The 20,142-nt window shown below is 38.2% G+C and overlaps 1 protein-coding gene across 2 annotated transcripts; it reads right to left on the bottom strand.

Moving 5' to 3' along the window:
* Nucleotides 1–228: 228 nt before the first annotated feature.
* Nucleotides 229–2,328, bottom strand: LOC116256974 (uncharacterized). 2 transcript variants are annotated; one of them, XM_031633532.2, is made up of 4 exons: nucleotides 2,172–2,328; nucleotides 1,360–1,664; nucleotides 1,199–1,262; nucleotides 229–1,103 (listed from the first exon to the last, which is right to left on the bottom strand). In XM_031633532.2, exons 2-4 carry the CDS (start codon nucleotides 1,503–1,505, stop codon nucleotides 783–785), a joined length of 531 nt encoding a protein of 176 aa, XP_031489392.1. In that variant the 5' UTR covers nucleotides 1,506–1,664; nucleotides 2,172–2,328; the 3' UTR covers nucleotides 229–782. The 2 variants fall into 2 exon arrangements, with proteins under 2 accessions (XP_031489392.1, XP_031489393.1); XM_031633533.2 differs by having other exon boundaries at nucleotides 1,360–1,667; nucleotides 2,172–2,283.
* Between the last annotated feature and the right edge of the window lie 17,814 nt (nucleotides 2,329–20,142).

Raw genomic sequence — 20,142 nt, forward strand, 5'->3', positions numbered from 1 at the left:
CCACCTTCCTGATCTGACGATGGCACACATCGCCCCGACATGGAAGAACGTCGCGATTAGTGGATCACCGTTTTGAACGAGTCCGTCGCCAGGCCCGGACGACTCGGATATCCAGTGGCTCAGAAAAAAAAGAGGAGTCAGAAGCTTTTACCATTTCCGAAGTCGAATTCCCCTCGAAAAATATCAGAAAATAAATGCAAGATAGGAAATATAAACAAAGGACCGAAATTTCAAAATTCGAAATATGATGATTGAGAGATTGAATATTTACATCAATGGGGAAGCAACCCGATTACAAAAATTAACAGAAAAGTACTCGAACCCCGGACGTTTTCATACCAATATACAGATTCAGCCGCGGGCAGAGACGCAAAAGTAGACGACCCAAAGAGGATAAAGAAACCAGGAAGCCACAAACAAATTCCATATCTCCTACCTACAACTCCCAGAAACCACAACCCTCTACTACTTACTATCTGTGATATCGTTCGTAGAGCTACTGAAAGAGCTAAACGAAAAAACCTAAAGAGCCTAATTTCTGAGAGGAAGGGGCAATCTATCCCCCCGTCCTCTCTTATTTCAAAGAACTCATTTACATATTACATATACAGCTTGACAGATGGTGTAAGGATGTACAAAAGCGAAGCACCAAAACACAAAATCTTCCTTCAAAAGACTTCATTTCTCCTGGTTGAAATTTCTGACAAAACTCTAAAATCACGTAGATTTCTCTCGATTTGGTGGTGTCAAAATGATTCATGTAGTTAGTGGGGAGGGACGGATCAGGCCACCGCCGGGATGCTGCAACCCCTTCGATCTCGATCGAGGCAGTCAAAACCTTCGATTCTGACGGCAGCGGGCTTGTGCCCGAAAGTAGCCCTAGCACATCCCTTTCGAGCAGAGGATGGAGAAGAGGAGGATGGAGAAGACGATGCCGGCGACGAAGAAAAACCGGCCGGCAAAGGAAAAGGCACCGGGGAAAGGTCCTTGCGCCCCTCCGTGAAGCGGGCATCGTGAACCAGAGGGTTCGCAGACCGGCTCGGAGGAGACCCGCAGAAGTAAGGAGGCGAGCCGCAACCGGTCTGGTCGCCACCGTACACGCCCTGTCGACAAAGACACAACCCCAAAAAAGCGGATCAATTTTCCCTCTAAAAAAAATTGAAAAACAATGAAATTAGGTTTCGGCGAAGACGCTAACCTTTGCAAACAAGATGTCCAGAAGTTCCAAGCCGGCTTTGGAGTCGATCTGGTCCTTCGAATGGCTGATACATGACAAGATATTAGCCTCCTATCGACAGATCCACAGAGAGACAAACAACAGAGAGAGAGAGAGAGAGAGAGAGAGAGAGAGGAGCGGACTTCAGATGCGATCGGAAAGGTCGGACGGCGTCGGCAGCAACAGCGTGGTTGATGATGGCGAGTCGTCTCGGTTTCGGGCACAGGAGCGGTCCCCGGCTGCGTTCCTGAGAGGCAAGAGAAGTTCTCACCCTTGAGAGGTCAGCCATATCTTCCAACACGTCGGGTCCTCTGATCCTCAAGATCGATCAGCACAAAATAACAGACGAAAGGCGGACGATTTTTTCTCGAATATGTACAGGCGAGAGGTGAGTTGATTAGTCTTATTTACAGAAACTCCAACCCTCGCGAAGATTTTTCCTTCACGCCTGCTTGAAATGGAAAAAGGAAAAGGGAGTCAGAATTCCCGACTCGTCGTTACACGGCCAAGCGAGATCTTCCAAATAATATGACACGGAGGATCGTGATTTAATTTCGTCAATAAAGCCATACAAAACCGAGATCTTGGAAAGGAGTTAGTGAAATAATGTCAAAACGGACGACAGATCTACGAATCCACCCGCAGCATCTGCACAAAATCATGTGCATCACTCCCGCTTTTTCACAGAACACAGATCTAACCTTGAACGCTCCCAGAAAGCCTCAGGAACAGGGGAAACGTAAAAATAGGCAAAATTTTTTTAGAAAACCACGAAGAAAGACAACACAAATCTGAGAAAAAAAGCTCAAAGAAAGAAAGACCGCGAAGCAAACGCAAAAGAGACCGAAATAGCAGATCCGGAACAAAAGAAACAAAGATCGAGATACAAGAAGAAAGAAACAGGAAACAAGAGATTATTATAATAATAATTAGAAAAAAGAGAATAGAAGCGTACCTCCGAACCTTCAACCAGACATGAAGAACGAAAATTACAAACAAAAGGGGAAAGAAAAAAAGGAAATGAAGGAGAAGATGCAGGAAAGAAGACAACGAGGAGCATGGCGGGTAAGATTTATAGGAAAAGGGGAAAAAATAAAAGGGCAAGAAAGGGACAGGCCGGGGGGGTGTATGGGTAATATCATGGAGAGAAAAACGAGAGGAAGCCAGGCTCAGAGAAAGACAGCCGTTGGATGAAACAGAAAACCTTTTTCTTTTCTCTCTTTTATTTTTTATTTCCTTTCTGCTTTGTGAAGCGCACGGGCGGTGCGTGACTCAAAGAGGGCACATCGCAGTTGACAGCGAAGCGGACCAAAACCAATTATAAATTTCCAATCAGACGCTACATTCTGTGCGTAATCTCAAGAAGACGTTTACTTTTCTTCACAATTTTCTATTGTACACAAATAAGGTTGAATTTTCAGAAAACCGTCTGCCGGCAATTGTTATTTAATTTTTTTTTACTTCACTAATAAAGCTAAATGTAAAAAATAAACCAAAATTTGGCCAAATTAGCAACACATCACCTTCACCTTGTTAGGATGATAAATTTTAACTTCGTTGACCAAGCAATTTTGGAAAGGTGAAATCAACGGCCAGAAATCACTATCCAAAGAAGAAGGACGCGAAATGAAAAAGGTAAAAGAGATCACAAAGTTTACTTAGTGATTTTTGGTTTTTCATTTTCGGCAAACCGCAAATATGCTAATTGTCGGTGGTGCATCTCAAATTAGCAAACCTCCCCGGCTCCAAGGCTGTCTTTTGTAAAGCTCATGCCCTTTTCCTCTCTGTTCCAAAACAACTCGCCGGTGAAAATAAAATAATGCATTGGAAAGAATTGTTTAAGCCGTTCTTTTACTATTTTATAAGCGGTGTCCTGTCACGTTCTTTGATGGCATTTTTATGAAGTTTTTTCTTTTAGACCAAAAAAAATCCTATTAAATTCAAAACTCACACGATCCATCTTATCGATGTCATTTTGCATCATTACTGATGCATGTCTTATTCCTTATTTTTACAATTTATTAAATTAATTTAAAATATTTCAAATCACTTTTAAAATCGATAACCTTTAAAATTAACGAGATATAAACAAAAATGTTTGATATAGGTTGATCGATATGCTATGGCCGTACTGACATGGTGTTTTTGACAATATTAAACATGACCAACAATGACAGAGAAGAGAATGTGAGAGACACAGATGAGAGCTACAATGAGTTGTTGCTGATCTAAGTGCGTGGATCAACTGGGGACAGGCACAGCCACATCTTGTTCTTGTTCTTATTTTTTTATGGGTAGTGCAACCGGTTGGATTGGGTGGCGTGTAAACCCACATCCTATATTTTCAGAAGACGCTATGCTGATGGTATTGAATAGTATTGTCTTGAGCTGAGGTTTGTCAGTTGGTTGCTTATGTGTCAGGGTTTTTGCCCTCCCATCTTCCTCCCTCTCCAATCTCTCACTTCTTTTATCTCAAAATTTCTCCCTCTGTTTGTTCTTCTCTCTGTACAATTAGAATTTTAAAAATTAGAGGCTCCAACTTTAAATAATGGAATTAAACTGGATTCAATGTCACAAATCCAATGTTAAGTTATCATCCTACTCACAAAGTTATCATCCTACAGTCACTAGGACCGCACACGAGCCAAGTCAAGCCCGAGCTTGCCCAGCTTGAGCTCAACTTGGCTCAAAGTTCTCGAACTCGGCTCGAACTGAAATTGAGCTCCCTAACACAAGCTCGAGCTCGACTCGATTGTACAACATTGACCTCGAGCTCAACTCTCTTAACTCGCATCACTCGTTTACGTCTTAATTTGTTTTTTTAAACTTGTTTACAGCAACTTGTTTAACTCATTTATGACACCAAAGCAAAACTCGTTACCTCAAGTCATAAAAAAAACTTATTGTTGGTTTTCTACGGTACAAACTGGAGTATGACTGTGGAGATATTATCTTCAGTGTTGTAAGTTAAATGAGCGAACACTTAAAATTTTCCATTTAACCACAAAGCTGTACACCAAGAACAAATTCTAATTCTATGGTACAACCATGAAAACAAGGGTCTTCAACACAAAAAATGCAAACAAGATTGGGGAACAGTTTAATAAGCAAACTATTTCAACAATCAAACTAACGGAATAAGAGAGGGAAACCTTGAGACGCTGAGAAAGAGAGAGAAAGGCTGTGGCATACCAGTGACAGCAAAGTGTGTTGGTTCCATTGGGTCAGACTGTTGTTGCGTTGCAGCGTTGGGTTCTCCTAAAACCGACAGAAAGCACTGGCCTTGGATCCATTTGAAACCTACAAAAAGTGAGAGAAAGAGGCGATGGCTGAGAGTTTGTGTGTGAGAGAGACGCAATGGGGATGTATAGTAGTAGGCAGCAGTTCAGCAGAGACATGGAAGTAGCAAGGAAGTCACATAGTGGCCGGACTCTACTGATGGTGGTGGTCACGGCTTGTGCGGCGGTGAGTCGGTGTGGGACGTAGAGAGAGAGAGAGAGAGAGAGAGAGAGAGAGAGAGAGAGAGAAGTCGAACAAAACAAAAGAATGAAAAGGTTAAAAATAAAAACGAACAGTAAACAAAAACATTTAACCTAAATCGGTGAATCGGTTTTGGTGGCTTGGTGAACCGGTTTATGTAATTAGATGAAACGATTTTCGGAAGTCGAGCTGAGCCGAGCATAAACGAGTCGAGTTCTTACAACTCAAACTCAACTCGTTTAATATTTCGAGTATAAGTTTAAACTCGAATCTGACTCATTTATAAACGAGTCGAGCTCGAGTCGAGTTTTTTTGAGTGAGTTCGAGTCGAGCCCGAGTTGGCTCGACTCGTTGTGCAGCCTTAACTGTCACAAGGTTTTGGACATTGGCATCAAAATTCTCAATATGGAAATCCTTGCTATGATATAATTAGCAGATTCATAAATGTTGCGTTCTTCAGATTGAGATCACGAAAAAGGAACCACTCATGTACAAGCAAATCGGTTCACCTAGTTGCTCCGATCCAGAGGTTGATATGCCAGTTCAAAATCTAGATACTGGATCACTGAAAAGAGACAAGAGTATGCACTTCCAGTTAGGTTCAAATTCATTAAGCCAAATTGGTGTCTGGTATTTAATAATGAAAACTAGAGAGAATAGGAGCAATTTTTATACGTGAAAAACTATATGCTTCTTCTAAGGATGTTCAACTACTCGAGCCAACTAAGGCTTGATTCGGGCTCGAACTCGCTTGTTTAAGTTTCGATCAGGCTTGATTCATTTAGTAATATACATGAGTTCGAGCTAACAGGTGAATCCATGATCAAGTTTGAAAATACATCATTTCTTTGGACAATTAAGAAAATACATGATTTTCAAACCAATTAAGAAACATACCCTTGTGAATTCCTCAACTTCACGAGGTCTTCTACATTGTCGTCTCAGCAAGTGAATGTGTTTCCTGCAATTTGTGTATTCCTAAGATCAAAGATATATTGACATATGAAAAATAAATAAATACAAATAAAGATCTTACTCTAAAAATGGTACTACTAACTCATGGTTAAATAGCACATAAGTGTGTACTTGTTTTAAGATAACATTATCAAATGTGAACATCTCTTTTTTCCCTAATGGGTGGCATTTTCTCAACAAATCATTATCCATTTCTTCATAATTTCGTTCTACTCGATCAAAATTGGTTTAGATGTCATCCAAATAACCAGAACAAAATGTAAGACACTATTCAGCTAAATGTCCTTCTGCAATTGAGCTTTCTAATTGGCTTTTGTTACGCACATATTATTTCAACTCAAGCAAGTGTCTACACATAAAACATATAACATGAATTAAAAAAATGTTATTATAACCATTATCATATACACTTAGTTAAATTTCACATACCTTTCAATATGGTACATCCACAAATATTGTACTGGTCCACCTATCCTTGCCTTGCATGCAAAATAAATGGGCAAGTGCACTATAATGGCAAAAAATTAATGTTGAAATGTCCACTCTAAATGGCATAATATAAGTGCTATGCACTCTTCTATGTTTATGAAGCTAACATCATTTCCGACCTTGGAACAAAATTCTTTGAAAAATCTGCAAAACTCAATAAGCACTGAGCTGATCCTATTTGGCAAACATCCGCTTAATGCTAATGGGAAAAGTTGATGTATTAATGCATGACAATCATCACTTTTAAGTCGTCAAACTTTTTTCTCTTCAACATGAAAAAACATCGAAATATTTGATGAATAACCATCTGGTACATTAACACACTTCAATACGTTGCAGAACAATTATTTCCCATGTGTGTCCACAGTAAAACATGCATATGACGAAAACAATTTATTTGACTCCTCACATGGCAATCGATGAATCACATGCCATATTCTTATCTCTTTTAAATCCAATAGAACATCGACATGATTTTTTGCCCCTTCAATGTTCAAAAGTGTCCTCATAATATTGTTGCATATATTTTTCTCAATATGCATGACATCTAGATTATGTCACAACAAGTTATGCTCCCAATGTGGCAAATCAAAGAAAACATTTTTTTTTCCATTGATATGGGAGACGTGTTTGTTCTATTTCATGTAAGACATCTGCACTAGTAAAGGGAACATAAGCATATCTTAACTCAATAGTACCATCAAATGATTGTGCATCTATTCACAATTCATGATCACAAGATAGAAAACAACGAAGACCCATGCAACACTCTTTCTTACAATGCTTCAATCAATATGACAAACTAATTTTCCTTTCGTACTCAACCTTGACAAATCTACATAAGCTGGAAAATCGTTTGAGCAGACAAAGTAAAGCTGCTCTCATTTGAAAGCTTTGTTTCTTTGAAGCATCATATGTTGGTATGCCAATGTCCCACAATATCTTCAGTTCATCTATAAGTGGTTGCAAATATACATCAATATTCATTTTAGGAGAAGTTGGTCCAGGTATAAGTAATGACTACATTATATAAGATTATTTCATGCACATCCATGGGGTCAAATTATATGGAACAAGTATAACTTACCCAGGGGTGGAGCCATGGTTTTTTTTTAAGGGTGGGCCGAACAGTCCAACCTATAGATCCGGGTAGGGCCAAACTGAATTCAAATTCAAACAATACATGGCACAATTAAAAAAAATTTAATTTTTCTAATGTAATTTTTTTTTTCAATTGGCTAGGGTGGGGCCATGGCCAAGGTGGCCCTCCCCCTCCATCTGCCCCTAAACTTACCATATACTAAAGAGCTACTCAATGTCTGGTATGGGTTAACATCATCACTTGTCAATCCAAGCCTAACATTTTGATAATCAGAAGCAAATGATGGATGTAACCCATAAAAGGACTTCCACACTGGTGCGCAGGATGCCTTAAACATCCTTTTGTGTGACATTCGTCATGCCACCTCATGTATGAGGCTGTTTTAGAGGACATTAATATCTAGTTAAGTCATGGTATGAAAGAGAAATGTCGCAACACCTTCACAGGAACTCTGTCTTTTTTGTAGATGATGAGGTATTTGTGTCAAAAGTGTGATTGTTGTCTACTTTCCATCTTGATAGTCCACAAATGTCACATGAATTCTTGTTGAAAACATCCTTCCAATATAACATACAAACATTTGGCAATCAGTTTTCTCATATGTGAGACCCAAATTTGTGACTATCTTCTTTGCTTCATAGAAAGAACTTGGCAATTTTACACCCTCAAGAAAGGCTTTTTGCAACAATTCAATTAAGATCATAAATGACTTGTTGCCCCATCCATTGTAGCATTTTATGTGAAATATTTGCAAAAAGCATGACAACTTTGTAAACTTATTACATTGAGGATATAACTCATCATCAACATCACTTAGTAGCTTATGATATTTCTCAACTTCTGGATTTTCTTCCAACATATTACCAGGAACATTATGACATCCTCTTGTACTAGAGTTCAAATCCCCAAAAACATCAACTAACATTTCATGCATGTCATCTTCCGCATTTGACATTTCAAGAATGTCATCTTCCTCTTCATACAATAAAATGTCATCATTTGCATGTAGCAGCAAAGATTCACCATCATAGTACCAAATAGTGTAACTCTAAAGAAACCAATCACATATCATGTGTTCCATGTCAACTTTCACTATTTGACGTACGTATTGCAACATTTTCGACAACGGCACTTTAGTATTTTATTGACCGCTAGATTGTTTTGTTTGGCAAATTGAACAAAATTTTTTCCTCCAGTCAAATATTCGACATTGAGCCTGAAAAACAAATGCACATCAAACTATTAAACATAACCAGGTAAATTTTGTGAATAACAAGATAATTTTTTTGTTATAATGGTTACCTATCTTTCTGGTTTGTCTAGCTCCTGTCCTTGATAGCTATTTATATCTGACTTACACTATTGTCAAAATAAAAGTACCTAAAAATTATTTATGAAATTGTCATAGGCAATTATCATGCAACTGCCACCAATATAGGCCATTCCACTACCCACATCTTATAGAAAAAATAGTAGAGGAAACCAAGCATTGGAATTGTAGTTTGGGGTGCCAAAAATAGTTGTTGTGTGCACCACCCTTATGCATGAAACTCACTCTTGAAGCTTAATGTATGTAGCCACCTCCTATAAAACATGTATGCTTGGCACACCACCAAAGGGCCATGTGTCAAGCAGGAAAGAGGTTCGATTGATCGAGTCAAGATTGCCTTTGCATCAACTTTCCTATACTTTAGCCAACAAAATTGTGTCATGTTGAGAGAAAAAGCATGCACAACCATATGAGATTGTAAGAGAGCCCCTTGTAAGAGGCTCTCTTTATTAGTTTATATGCTGAGCCTCTTGTTGAAGCAGCCCCATGCAAAAATGCCTAAGAGCTTGTGACTAGCAATGATGAAAACCCTTAGAGGTCATTTGATTGTTGTTTATTGGGACAGGATAGACAGGACGTCCTGTCCATTACACTACTGTCCTGTCTTTATGGACAATGATGTTCTTTGTCCACCGTTTGATGATTTTAGGAACAGAACACTATGTTCTTCTTGTCCAGCGTTTGTTTCAAGTGTGTCTGTTTTGTCCGTCTTGTCTGATGTTTGTTTCTGTCCTGTCCGATCTATCTGTTCTGTCCGTCTTGTCTAATGTTTGTTTATGTTTTGTTTGAACTGTTTGTTTTATCCGGTGTTTGTATCTTCTCTAATCAGTTTTGACTATCATATTTGTTCTGTCCACTATATGATATCTTATTTTCCGAACATGTTATATCAACACAACTATAAAATTCATAACAACATGTTATATGCAAATCAATACATTCGATAACACGATCCATAATATTATATCAAAATAAACTCTTTCAATACATTTATATATATAACAAAAACATCATTACTGTAAAATGTTTAAACATTTATATAGTTACCAGTATCAACTAAAACTACAAATTACAAATTGTCTAAAATATTCAACTGTTGTCAGCCATAAAGCAAAAATAACTATGACAATTCACTAGAAAACTAGTCTTCTGTCCTGCATACTACTTTTCTCATCAAAACCATGTAATACTTTAGAAGAGGCATCACCGTCTGGTTCCTACATTTCAGAAATTAAAAAGACAAACAAATAATTAGATTATCACCACAAAATATTAAAAGAATCAAGTATAATTAAAACAATGACATATAATATAATGAGAATATTAGACAATGAGTATCTTACTTGAAACATAATCATTCCACATTGTTGAAATAATGAGTATAATAAGCTTATTTTTCAATGACCTCTTTTTTATTTAATGACACACACACACATTTTTCTTGGTTACCATTTATTGAAGTCATTAAAAGAAAACAATGAATACTTTTACAGCCGAATACATATATAAACAATGAATACAATGACTTCTTCTCTTTTTGCTTTTATTGAATAAACATCAAGGAGGCAAAAAGAAGCAGCAACTTAACCACAACCTTCTCATTTTCTTTTTTCTTAATTTGATAGGCAAAACAATAAACTTTTCTGCCAAATAGAGAAAAGGCACAATCAATAAGAAGTGTGCAAGGACTAAAGAGTGTCCATGAGTGTGTGGCATGGACCTCTAGTGAGACCACTATCTTGTGTACCAATAAGACCATTTTCCAACAACTTGGTCCAAAATTGATCCAAATGCATGATGTGGTGGAACCCCTAGCGAGGAGCTGGGACAAAAGCAACTAAGTTCAACATTGCTCAAACTCCTGCTAAAAAAAGAATTCCATCATGTTCATTATCGATTATTTAGTGCATAACTTAGGCATCTAAGCTGGCTCACTTGAGAGGGGATGACAGCTGACCAACAATTAATTCTACATCAAAATAAAACATGCATATATTAACAATTTGCAACAGCGAGTCACAAGACACAGGATCCAGCCAAGACAAATGAAAATATGGACTAACCAGAAGAAGGACAACAGAAACCTCACATACTCACAAAATTTTCGAAGCAAGGGTCAAAGAAGAACTACAAGCAGATCACCTGTTGCTTTTCAAACATTTGGAAAGTTTGGCCAACCAGAGTTGGACCACCTTGTCCAATGTGGCCAAGCTACATGCTAACTGCATTCTTAGCCATTCCAGGATTGACTGAGTTAATATGCTGAGTAAAGAAAGAAAAAGAAAAACATGTTGATGTACATTAGTATTCAGCAATGAAACTTGAATCACATGGAGGTTGAAACGTGAGCATCTATTACATAGGTTCAACATATTTACAAAAGCAGCAAATGAAGTACGCACGATTGATACCATAGCCATGCATGTACATGGAAAGCTATAAAAAGTTTTGAAACCAACATGGATCACAAAGTACGATCAGAAAAGCCATCTTGTGATGGCCACACCATCTCTGGAAAGAAAGTTAGCCATAGTGGATGGAACCCAAGCAGGATTGGCACCACTCTAGCCATCCTGGAAGCCTTCACCCTGGGATGAAACTTTTGCACCTTTCTTCCTTGAACAATTGATACTCTTTCCTATAGTGAATCCGAGCTTAAGAGTTGTAAGCAAGCTCAAAGCTATCCAAGCTTTTCAAATGATATTTATAAAGATTTCTCAACTCTAGTTTTCCCTAAAATATTTCACATTCTCAAGTGATTCTTCATGAACCTCTTCAAAATTTTGAAACATCAAAACTTTCAATATTTTTCTACACTGCATATAGAGAGATGTTTAAGCCAAAGTGAAATGCATCAATAATAGACATAGCCCTTGGATTGATTACCCTCGGTAAAGGTACCGGGAACGGTCGATCCTCGTACCTAAAGACGAGTCCCTTTCTCTCTCATTTTCAAAATAAAACTCATTTTTCTGAAGCACTCCAAAACCAAACAAAATTTTGGAGATGCAAACAGATGGCGATCGTGATGGGACACGCCGTCGTTTGGCTATTATTATAATTGATGCATTTTGACTAACTTGAACATCTCTTATTGCCGATGAGAAATCATGTCCCCTACTTTGGCCTTGACCCCATCGGTATTTCATTACATTTCTTGAAGATTATATTTGCTTCCTTGCATGTTCACCTAGATCTAGGATCCAATATAACCCACCTCAATTTATGATTTGTTTGAAGACAATGTTTGCTCATCTATTTATTTTAATCATCATTTTAGGCAACATTGCATTAGAGACAACTGATTTTGCATGATTTCTCATATTTCAAAATTCCTCGTACCAATTTGTCCCGGTCATCATGTTGACGGGCTTGGTCATCAATGCCTCAAATGGAATTTCGGCTCATCAGTCATCACAATACGTGCTGAGGATCCGATCGAAAGGTTAGTGCAACCAATGCTCCCTATGCCAATTGATTTGGTGGATGTACCCAACATAAGAACAACGAATGACGCATCTTTGGAAGAATGGATGCAGAACATGGAGATAGGCGAATCATCTGGGAGTGCCCATACTGTTTCAAGCAATCATGCAAGTTACCAAAAACACCCTTTGTATGTTCATTTCATGAAAAACCCTAAGGGATTTCAGTTACTTCTGAAAGATAGCTACTGTCCATTCACTGGTCTTGAGAAGAATGAGGATGACATCTTGCAGCCGATTAGTATCCTTTTTCAGTTGAAAACCAGAGGACTGGAATATCATGAATAAATTTGAAAAAGATCTTACGGGCTGATAGTGTTCACTTTTGTTTTAAATCATCCCATGAATTTTGTAATCTTTAACTTCTTTTTGTCTGGTCTCATGAGAGGACCCCATTCTATGAACTAAGAATCTTTTTTCTATTATGCAATGCAAGTAATCTTTTGTTGTCAATTTTAATTTTATCCAATTCTTTCCTTTATTCTCTTTATAGGATGTCAGAATTCAACATGTCTCAGTTTATTCATTTTCCTCGGAAGTCCCTCCAAAAAATATTTATCAAAGAAGCAGTCGGTGAAATGGAATTTATGGCAGTACTCGAGTCAGAATTACCAGAATTTACTCAGATTTAGAAACAAGAACATCCGTGTCCTTGGTTAATGATCCAATTGAAGAAATTAATATTAGAACTAGTGAGAATCCTAAAATCCTTCAAATTGGCACCAGTTTATCAATGGATGAGAAGAAAAGATTGGTGGACTTTCTCATAAGTAACCAAGAAGCTTTTGCTTGGACTTTCTCCCAATTGGTTGAACATCATTTGCCCTTAAATCTTACTTGCAAGTCAGTTAAGAAAAAGTTGCGCAAGCTTGATCCTTGATTAGAAGGCCTGTAAAAAAAAGATTAGAAGACCTACTAAGGGCAAAATTCATTCGTACCATCGATTACCCAGAATGGTTGGCTAATATTGTGGTGGTCCCCAAGACAAATGACAAAGTCAGATTATGTATTGACTTTCGAGACTTGAACAAAGCCACGCCGAAGGATGATTATCCACTTCCAAACATTGATTTGTTGGTAGACAGTACTGCAGATCATGCCACATTCTCCTTCATGGATAGATATTTTAGATATAACCAAATCAAGTTAGCAGTCAAGGATCAACCTAAGGCTGCTTTTACTACACCCTGGGGTACTTTCTGTTATACAGTGATCCCGTTTGGATTGAAGAATACTGGAGCGACTTATCAAAGAGCCATGGCTGCTATCTTCCATGACCAGATGCATAAAATCATGGATGCATATATCGATAAAATCTTGATTGAGTTAAGGCAAGAGAATACCACATTGACACCCTCGTCCAAGTGTTTGAGAGACTCTTACAGTACATGCTTCGTTTGAATCCTGAAAATGCATGTTCGGGGTTGAATCGGGTAAACTTTTAGGTTTCATGGTCAGTAAAGGGGGATCAAGATGGATCTTACTAAAGCTAAAGCAATCATCGATATGCCACCAGCTACCAATATCAAGGAACTACGAAGTTTGCAGGGGCGAATCCAATCCTTCAAACGATTCATTTCCAATCTGGCCACGAAATGTGAACCATTCAACTAGTTGCTGAGGAAAGGTATCAAGTTTGAATGGAGTTTTGAACGCTAACAATCATTTGAAAAGATCAAGAGATACCTTCTAAATCTACCAATCTTAAAACCCCTGATACTAGGTAGACCACTACTGCTTTACATCACAGTGAATGAGTCAGCATGTGGCGGGTGTTTGGCACAATATGAAGAAGGAAGTCGCATCGAGCATCCAATTCATTACATTAGCAAAACTTTTGTCCAGTATGAAAATAAGTACTCACCAATCGCAAAAACTTGTCTACCATTGCTTTGGATGTATCAGAAGCTAAGACATTATTTACTAACTTGTGAAGTCAAGATCCTCTCCAAGCTTAATCCTCTCAAGTACAACTTGGAACAACCATTCCTTAATGGACGCATCGCCAAATGATAAGTTCTACTAATGCAATATGATCTTGAATATGTGTCCCAGAAGTCAATCAAAGGACAAGTAATTGCGGATCAGTTAGCAGACTTCCCCCAATATGAAGAAATCAGAACAAATGATGAGTTTCTAGATGAACATGTACTAAGATTGGAAACAGTTCCGATATGAAGATGTACTTTGATGAATCCAGAAATGTGATGGGAGCAGACATAAGCATCCTACTCATCACTCTAGAAGATTAAATGATCCCGTATTCTTTGAAACTCGACTTTCCATGTACCCATAACATGGCTGAATATGAAGCCCTTATATAAGGACTTCATTCTTTATTGAGTTTTCAAGTTAAAAGGGTGCATTCATTCGGTGACTCATATTATCATAAATCTAGTGAATGGAGAATGACAAGTCAAAGTTGGTGCCATATCAAGAGATCGCTACCTCTTCGATCTATCAGTTTGAAGAAGTACAATTGGCTCACATAAAGAGAGAAGGTAACCCTGCTTTTGAAACAACGACACTTTTCGAACCGTCACTTTTCAAACCAATGAAGCGATCCATTCTTTTGATATTGGAAGATTGGAACACCGTGCTTTTGAAACAACGACACATGTTCATCATATCCAAGAGGGGAATACACCTTGGTACCATGACATCAAAAGGTACATTGAAAGCGGAGAATTCTCGATTGGAATGTCTAAAAATAAACAGAAAGCAATTCAACGTGTGTCAACAAGATACTTTATTTTCGCAGGACTGCTATACAGATGTGGATTTAGTACTGAATACTATCGGTGTCTTGATGAAGATGAGGCAAAGGAAGTAATCGCAGAATCACATCGAGGAGACTGTGGAGGCCACGTTGGTTACCAAACCCTCACCAAGTAGATAATTTAAGCTGGATATTATTGGCCTACTATGCAAAAAGATTGTCACCAATTCATCAAAAGATGCAAAGAATGTCAAATGCATGCTCCAGTGATCCATGCTCTAGCCTCTCACTTGCATTCTGTGACATCTCCTTGGCCATTTTCAATGTGAGCATTTGATGTAGTCAGACCAATATCATCTACAGCTTCCAATGGCCATAAATATTTTCTTGCTGCAACAGACTATTTTACAAAGTAGGTGGAAGTCGTCACACTCAGAACAGTGGAAGGACGCCATGTAGTGTCCTTCATTCACAAAAATCTTCTTTGTAGATTTGGAGTCCCTCATGATATAGTATCTGACAACGAGACTCATTTCAAGAATGAAAAGGTGAGGCAGTTGTGTAGCATGTACCACAACACACATCATTTTTCAGCTTTTTATTAACCCTAAGGCAATGGACAAGTAAAGGCCACCAACAAAATCCTGATCCACATTCTGGAACAAACACTAGAAACTGAAAGAGACTGACATGAAAAAATGCATAATGCTCTGTGGGCATATCGCACCACTATGAGAACTTCGACAAATGCTACTCCAGCAGAGCTAGTCTATGGAATAGAAGTGGTTCTACCATTACATGTGTTGAAACCTGCTTTAAAGTTTGCTTCTCTCATAGAGCTTCCTCTAACTCAATATCAACAGAAAAGGCTAATGCAGCTCGATTTGTTAGACGAAAGGAGGCTAAAAGCGGCTGAACATGCTCAAGTTCATTGCCAAAGGGTAGCCAGACAATTTGCCAAGTCAGTTATCGAGAGACATTTCAAAGTGAATGATTTGGTCCTACGATCTACGGTGTACCTCAGAGGTCGTCCGCGAGATAAATGGACACCGAATTGGGAGGGCCCGTATGTCATTAAGGAAGTCTTGCCCCATAATTCATACCGACTGATTGATGCTGATGGGGTGGAACATGCCGATCCTGTTAATGCCCTTCACCTCAAGAAATTTTATGCCTGGTTCTCTTGTATTCGTTTTCCAATCAATGTCAAATATTTGTGTTTCCACATCTACTATTCAATTTAGATTCTTCATAGTCGTAAAACATGACAATTACATTGGAGCATTTTTTATTACTATCGCTCAAGGCTTGAGATCAATCCATGTAGGTAAAGGGTTAAACCTGCAATATGAGGGAAACCCATGCAAGCAAGGGGTTAAACTTGCATTGCTAGCCAAAGCAACCCATCCAGGTAAAGGGGTTAAACCTGTACTACAAGCCAAAGCAACCCACACCGTTAAAGGGTTCAACTTATGATGCAAGTCAAGATAACCCATTTAGGGGGGTTAAACCTGAATTTGAAATCGTCAAACCCGTGCAAGTAAGGGGTTAAACCTACGATTTAAGCTCAAACAACCCACTGAGGTGAGGGGGTAAATCTGAAATGTCACTCTGCATATATTTTGTTTGAAAAAATTGTGGTACTTATCTTTGTTACTAAGCATGGGTAACATCGGCTTAGCAACAAAGAGGGGCATCTATAATCACCCCAATTTTTTTCAAGCCCAAAATCTAATTCGTGAATCCAAATTAGATCCAAAACTACTAATTAAATCCAAATCTAGTGTTTCGAAATTAAAATGTAAAATCAAATTTAAAACAAATTTGAAATCGCTTAAAATGGAATTGAACGCCCATTTTTTTAGCAAATTTTTCCTTTCAAATAAAAAAAAAACATATTATATATAACAACATTTAATTTGCTAGCCACGGCAAAGCCAGTGACCGCGTGTGCCGCGGTCGCGCGGCATCCAGTGTGACCGGGCGTGTCGGGGTCACGCAATGGCGCGCGTGACTGCACGTGCTGTGGTCGCGTGGCGTCGTGCTTGACCATGCATGCCGCAGTCGGGCGCGACAGCGCCAGGCACTGTTACCTGCCCTTTCCCCCCTCCTTTTTGACAAAAAAAAACACCCTCTAAGGGGTGGTTTTGGTCTTTTTGCGTAGTTAACAGCCCTGCCCACATCAAAAAATGTTTTTTTACAGGCCTAATGGCCAATCCCATTTATTTCAAGCTTATTTTTTTTACAAAAAATTGAAAATAAGTCAAAATTAATTGAAATTCGGATGAAAATGTAATAAAATTTTAAAAAATTTGAATTTTGGGTTTTAGCTCCAAAATCCTCTATAAATACCCCCAATTTTCTCCCTCTTGAGTAAGAGCTAGCCCTTAGAGAAGTTGTAGCAAATCTACACTTAAGGACTTAGAAATTTTAGTAATCTCCCTCCATTTCCCTCTTCCTCTTCCATTCTCACTCCCTCTCTCCTTCTCCAACACTTGGGAGCAAGCTTCATCAAGTCACAACTCAATCTCTATTTTAGAGACAAGATGCTATGCTCAAGTACACCAGAAGCATGGAAAGATGATATGATATTTTCATTTCGTGATTAAATCATGTTTCCTCTTTTATTGAATATAGCATTGTTTTTCTTTCTTCTTTTTCTTCTCATCTTCATCTCCCAATAGCCAAAGGAGATAGTACTCAATTTCTACTCTAGAGACAAGTGGCTATACTCAAGTACACCGGGAACATGAAAAGATGAGATGATCTTTTCATTTCATGATTAAATCATGTTTTCTCTTTTATTGAATATTATCATTATTTTTCTTTATTCATTTTCTTCTCATCTTCATCTCCCCACGGCCAAAGGAGATAGCACTCGATCTATATTTTAGAGACAAGAGGCTATGCTCGAGTGCACTGGGAGCATGAAAAGATGAGATGATCTTTCATTTCATGATTAAATCATGCTCTTTCTTTTTATGAATACATTATTGTTGTTCTTTTGCTTCCTCTTATTTTTCTCTATTCCTTATTTCCCTATGACCAAAGGAGATAGCTCTCAATCTCTATTTTAGAGTCAAGAGGCTATGCTCAAGTGCACCGGGAGCATGAAAAGATGAGATGGTATATCTTTTCATAGTTACATCATGCCCTCTTCCTAGTTAAACTTTTCTCTTTCCATCTCTCTCTCTCTCCCCCTTTGCTTCATTGAATATTGTCTATATATTATCCATGTATAGTTGCTTGGTTTTTCATTTATATGTGAAGGTATGGTGGGAATGAGAGTGTGGTTTGGGGTTCTGTATTTTTATCTTCATATTAATTTTTGAGGTTAAGACTTGTCCAACCCAGAAAAAACCCTTACGAAAATATACATGTTAATATGCATTTGCATGCCATTTTGCACTAGTTTCCTTCTATTCACCCAATTAGGAACCCTAACGAGTGCTTCGTTATATTGCTTCTTTTTCTTCGACACCCAAGAGTGGAAGAAATATATCCCTTGTGACAAACCAAATAATAACATTCTATGTTTATATAAATCATATTTTTCAAAATATTTTCAAAAGAAACCTTCTAATGCGGCCTTAGACTTAACTTAGACTTTTGCATGAGTCCAAGCTCCCCTCCGGCCTGCATCAAACTTGAAGTGGGTCATTTTCATTTCTTGATTTTTATTCTTATGAAGACATGTACGTATATACGTGTCATATACGTATACATGTACATGAATACCTTTATTTATCTTTTTCTCTTTATGATTAAACATCTAAGTCACCGGGGTGCGTCTTTTGGGCCCCTGCACCCGTGTCGACACGATGCGGGTGCCGGTACGGGTGCGGGTGCAACCCAGATTCACACCCCACAAGCACCCGACTACCAATTTGCAGGTGGCACTTTCCTTCCTCTTCCTTCTGCCCGTTCCAACATCATCTCATTCACCACCGAAATCGTCAATCCCAAACCCTCATTTCCAGCTTCTTCCACCACTCCACGGGCTTCCAGTTCTCCTCCCGCCTCCTCCTCTTGAGCTCCTGTCATTTCCCTCCTCTGCTCCACCATGAAACACACGGTCAGTTGGTCAGCCTCCTCAAGCCCAACCGGGTCGCCTACCGAAAGACGCATTCAATTCTCCAGCCGGGTCTCCCACCCACAACTGTGCCCCCTCTGACGAGATCTGCCATTCTGCAAAGAGAGAGAGAGAGAGAGAGAGAGAGAGAGAGAGAGAGAGGGAGCGGTGCTTGTTGAAACTAGAAAAGAGGAGGAAGAAGACCACGAGAATGGGGCTAGGGTTAGCTATTAAAATGGTCCTTCCTTATAAGCCCTCCAACTTTTTAGCATTTGCCCAATAAAAGCAATTCTCATGAAGCCCACTGATTTCACGGTAATACGGATCTCAGACCAAATCCGAGTCTACCCAACTCAGCCTTAATCCCCAGAAAATCATCCAATGCTTCTTTAATTGCCGAGCACTGGTTTGGTTTTCCGGTGGCTTGAGTTACATTTGTCTCGGTTAAATTGTTAATGCAGGCCATCATTGTTAATATATATTATACTATTATTATTATTATTATTATAAATTAATAATAATAATAATAATAAATACTCTCACTGCATCACCGCACCTAAATTTTTTAAGATGTGGTGCACCAGCACCCGCACCCGCGCCCACACCCGGCACTTTGGTGACATAGTTAAACATATGTTCTTTTTTTTTTTAAACTCTAGCATATATATATATATATATATATATATATATATATATATATATATATATATATATATCTGTGTGTGTGTTACATTTTAAAATTTCTCTCTCTTTCTAAAATGATCTTCTCTTCTCTACTTGAACTAAATATCATTTTCCTACGTCTTCATATATGTATACAAATACGTATCTCTCTCTTTTAAAATATTTGATTTTAGGATTTTCAAGATCTCTTTCTCTCTTTCTTTCTCTGTATCTCTCTTGGGATGTAGTCTTTCACCTTTTTCATTCTTTCAATATCTTACTCTTATCATTTAATATTTTAATTTTTTATTTGCCGACTTCATCAAGACAACAAACGAAGTAATGACCCAATGTTGGAATCATACTTGATGGTCTACAAGCCTAATCCATTTTCAAAAACTTTTCTTTCTTATATATATAATAATTATGAAAACAAAAATATTAGATGTATGTTGTGGTAGGAATGTTTTTAGATGAATGTTATGGTAGGAATGAATGATTTTCCATTCCAATCATATAGGATCAATGTATTCATGCGTTCACACTCACTTGATACTACTTATGATCACAAGCACCTCTCCAAAAGAACTTAAGCAAGATGAGATAGAGTT

The sequence above is a fragment of the Nymphaea colorata genome, chromosome 7, assembly GCF_008831285.2.
Source record: "Nymphaea colorata isolate Beijing-Zhang1983 chromosome 7, ASM883128v2, whole genome shotgun sequence".
In the NCBI taxonomy this organism is placed as follows: Eukaryota; Viridiplantae; Streptophyta; class Magnoliopsida; order Nymphaeales; family Nymphaeaceae; genus Nymphaea; species Nymphaea colorata.

Coding starts and splice junctions, on each gene's coding strand:
- LOC116256974 (XM_031633532.2), bottom strand. CDS start 1,505: ATGGCTGACCTCTCAAGGGTGAGAACTTCTCTTGCCTCTCAGGAACGC. Junction 1,263..1,359: donor CCTTTCCGATCGCATCTGAA/GTCCGCTCCTCT, acceptor GTCATGTATCAG/CCATTCGAAGGACCAGATCG. Junction 1,104..1,198: donor TGGACATCTTGTTTGCAAAG/GTTAGCGTCTTC, acceptor CTTTGTCGACAG/GGCGTGTACGGTGGCGACCA.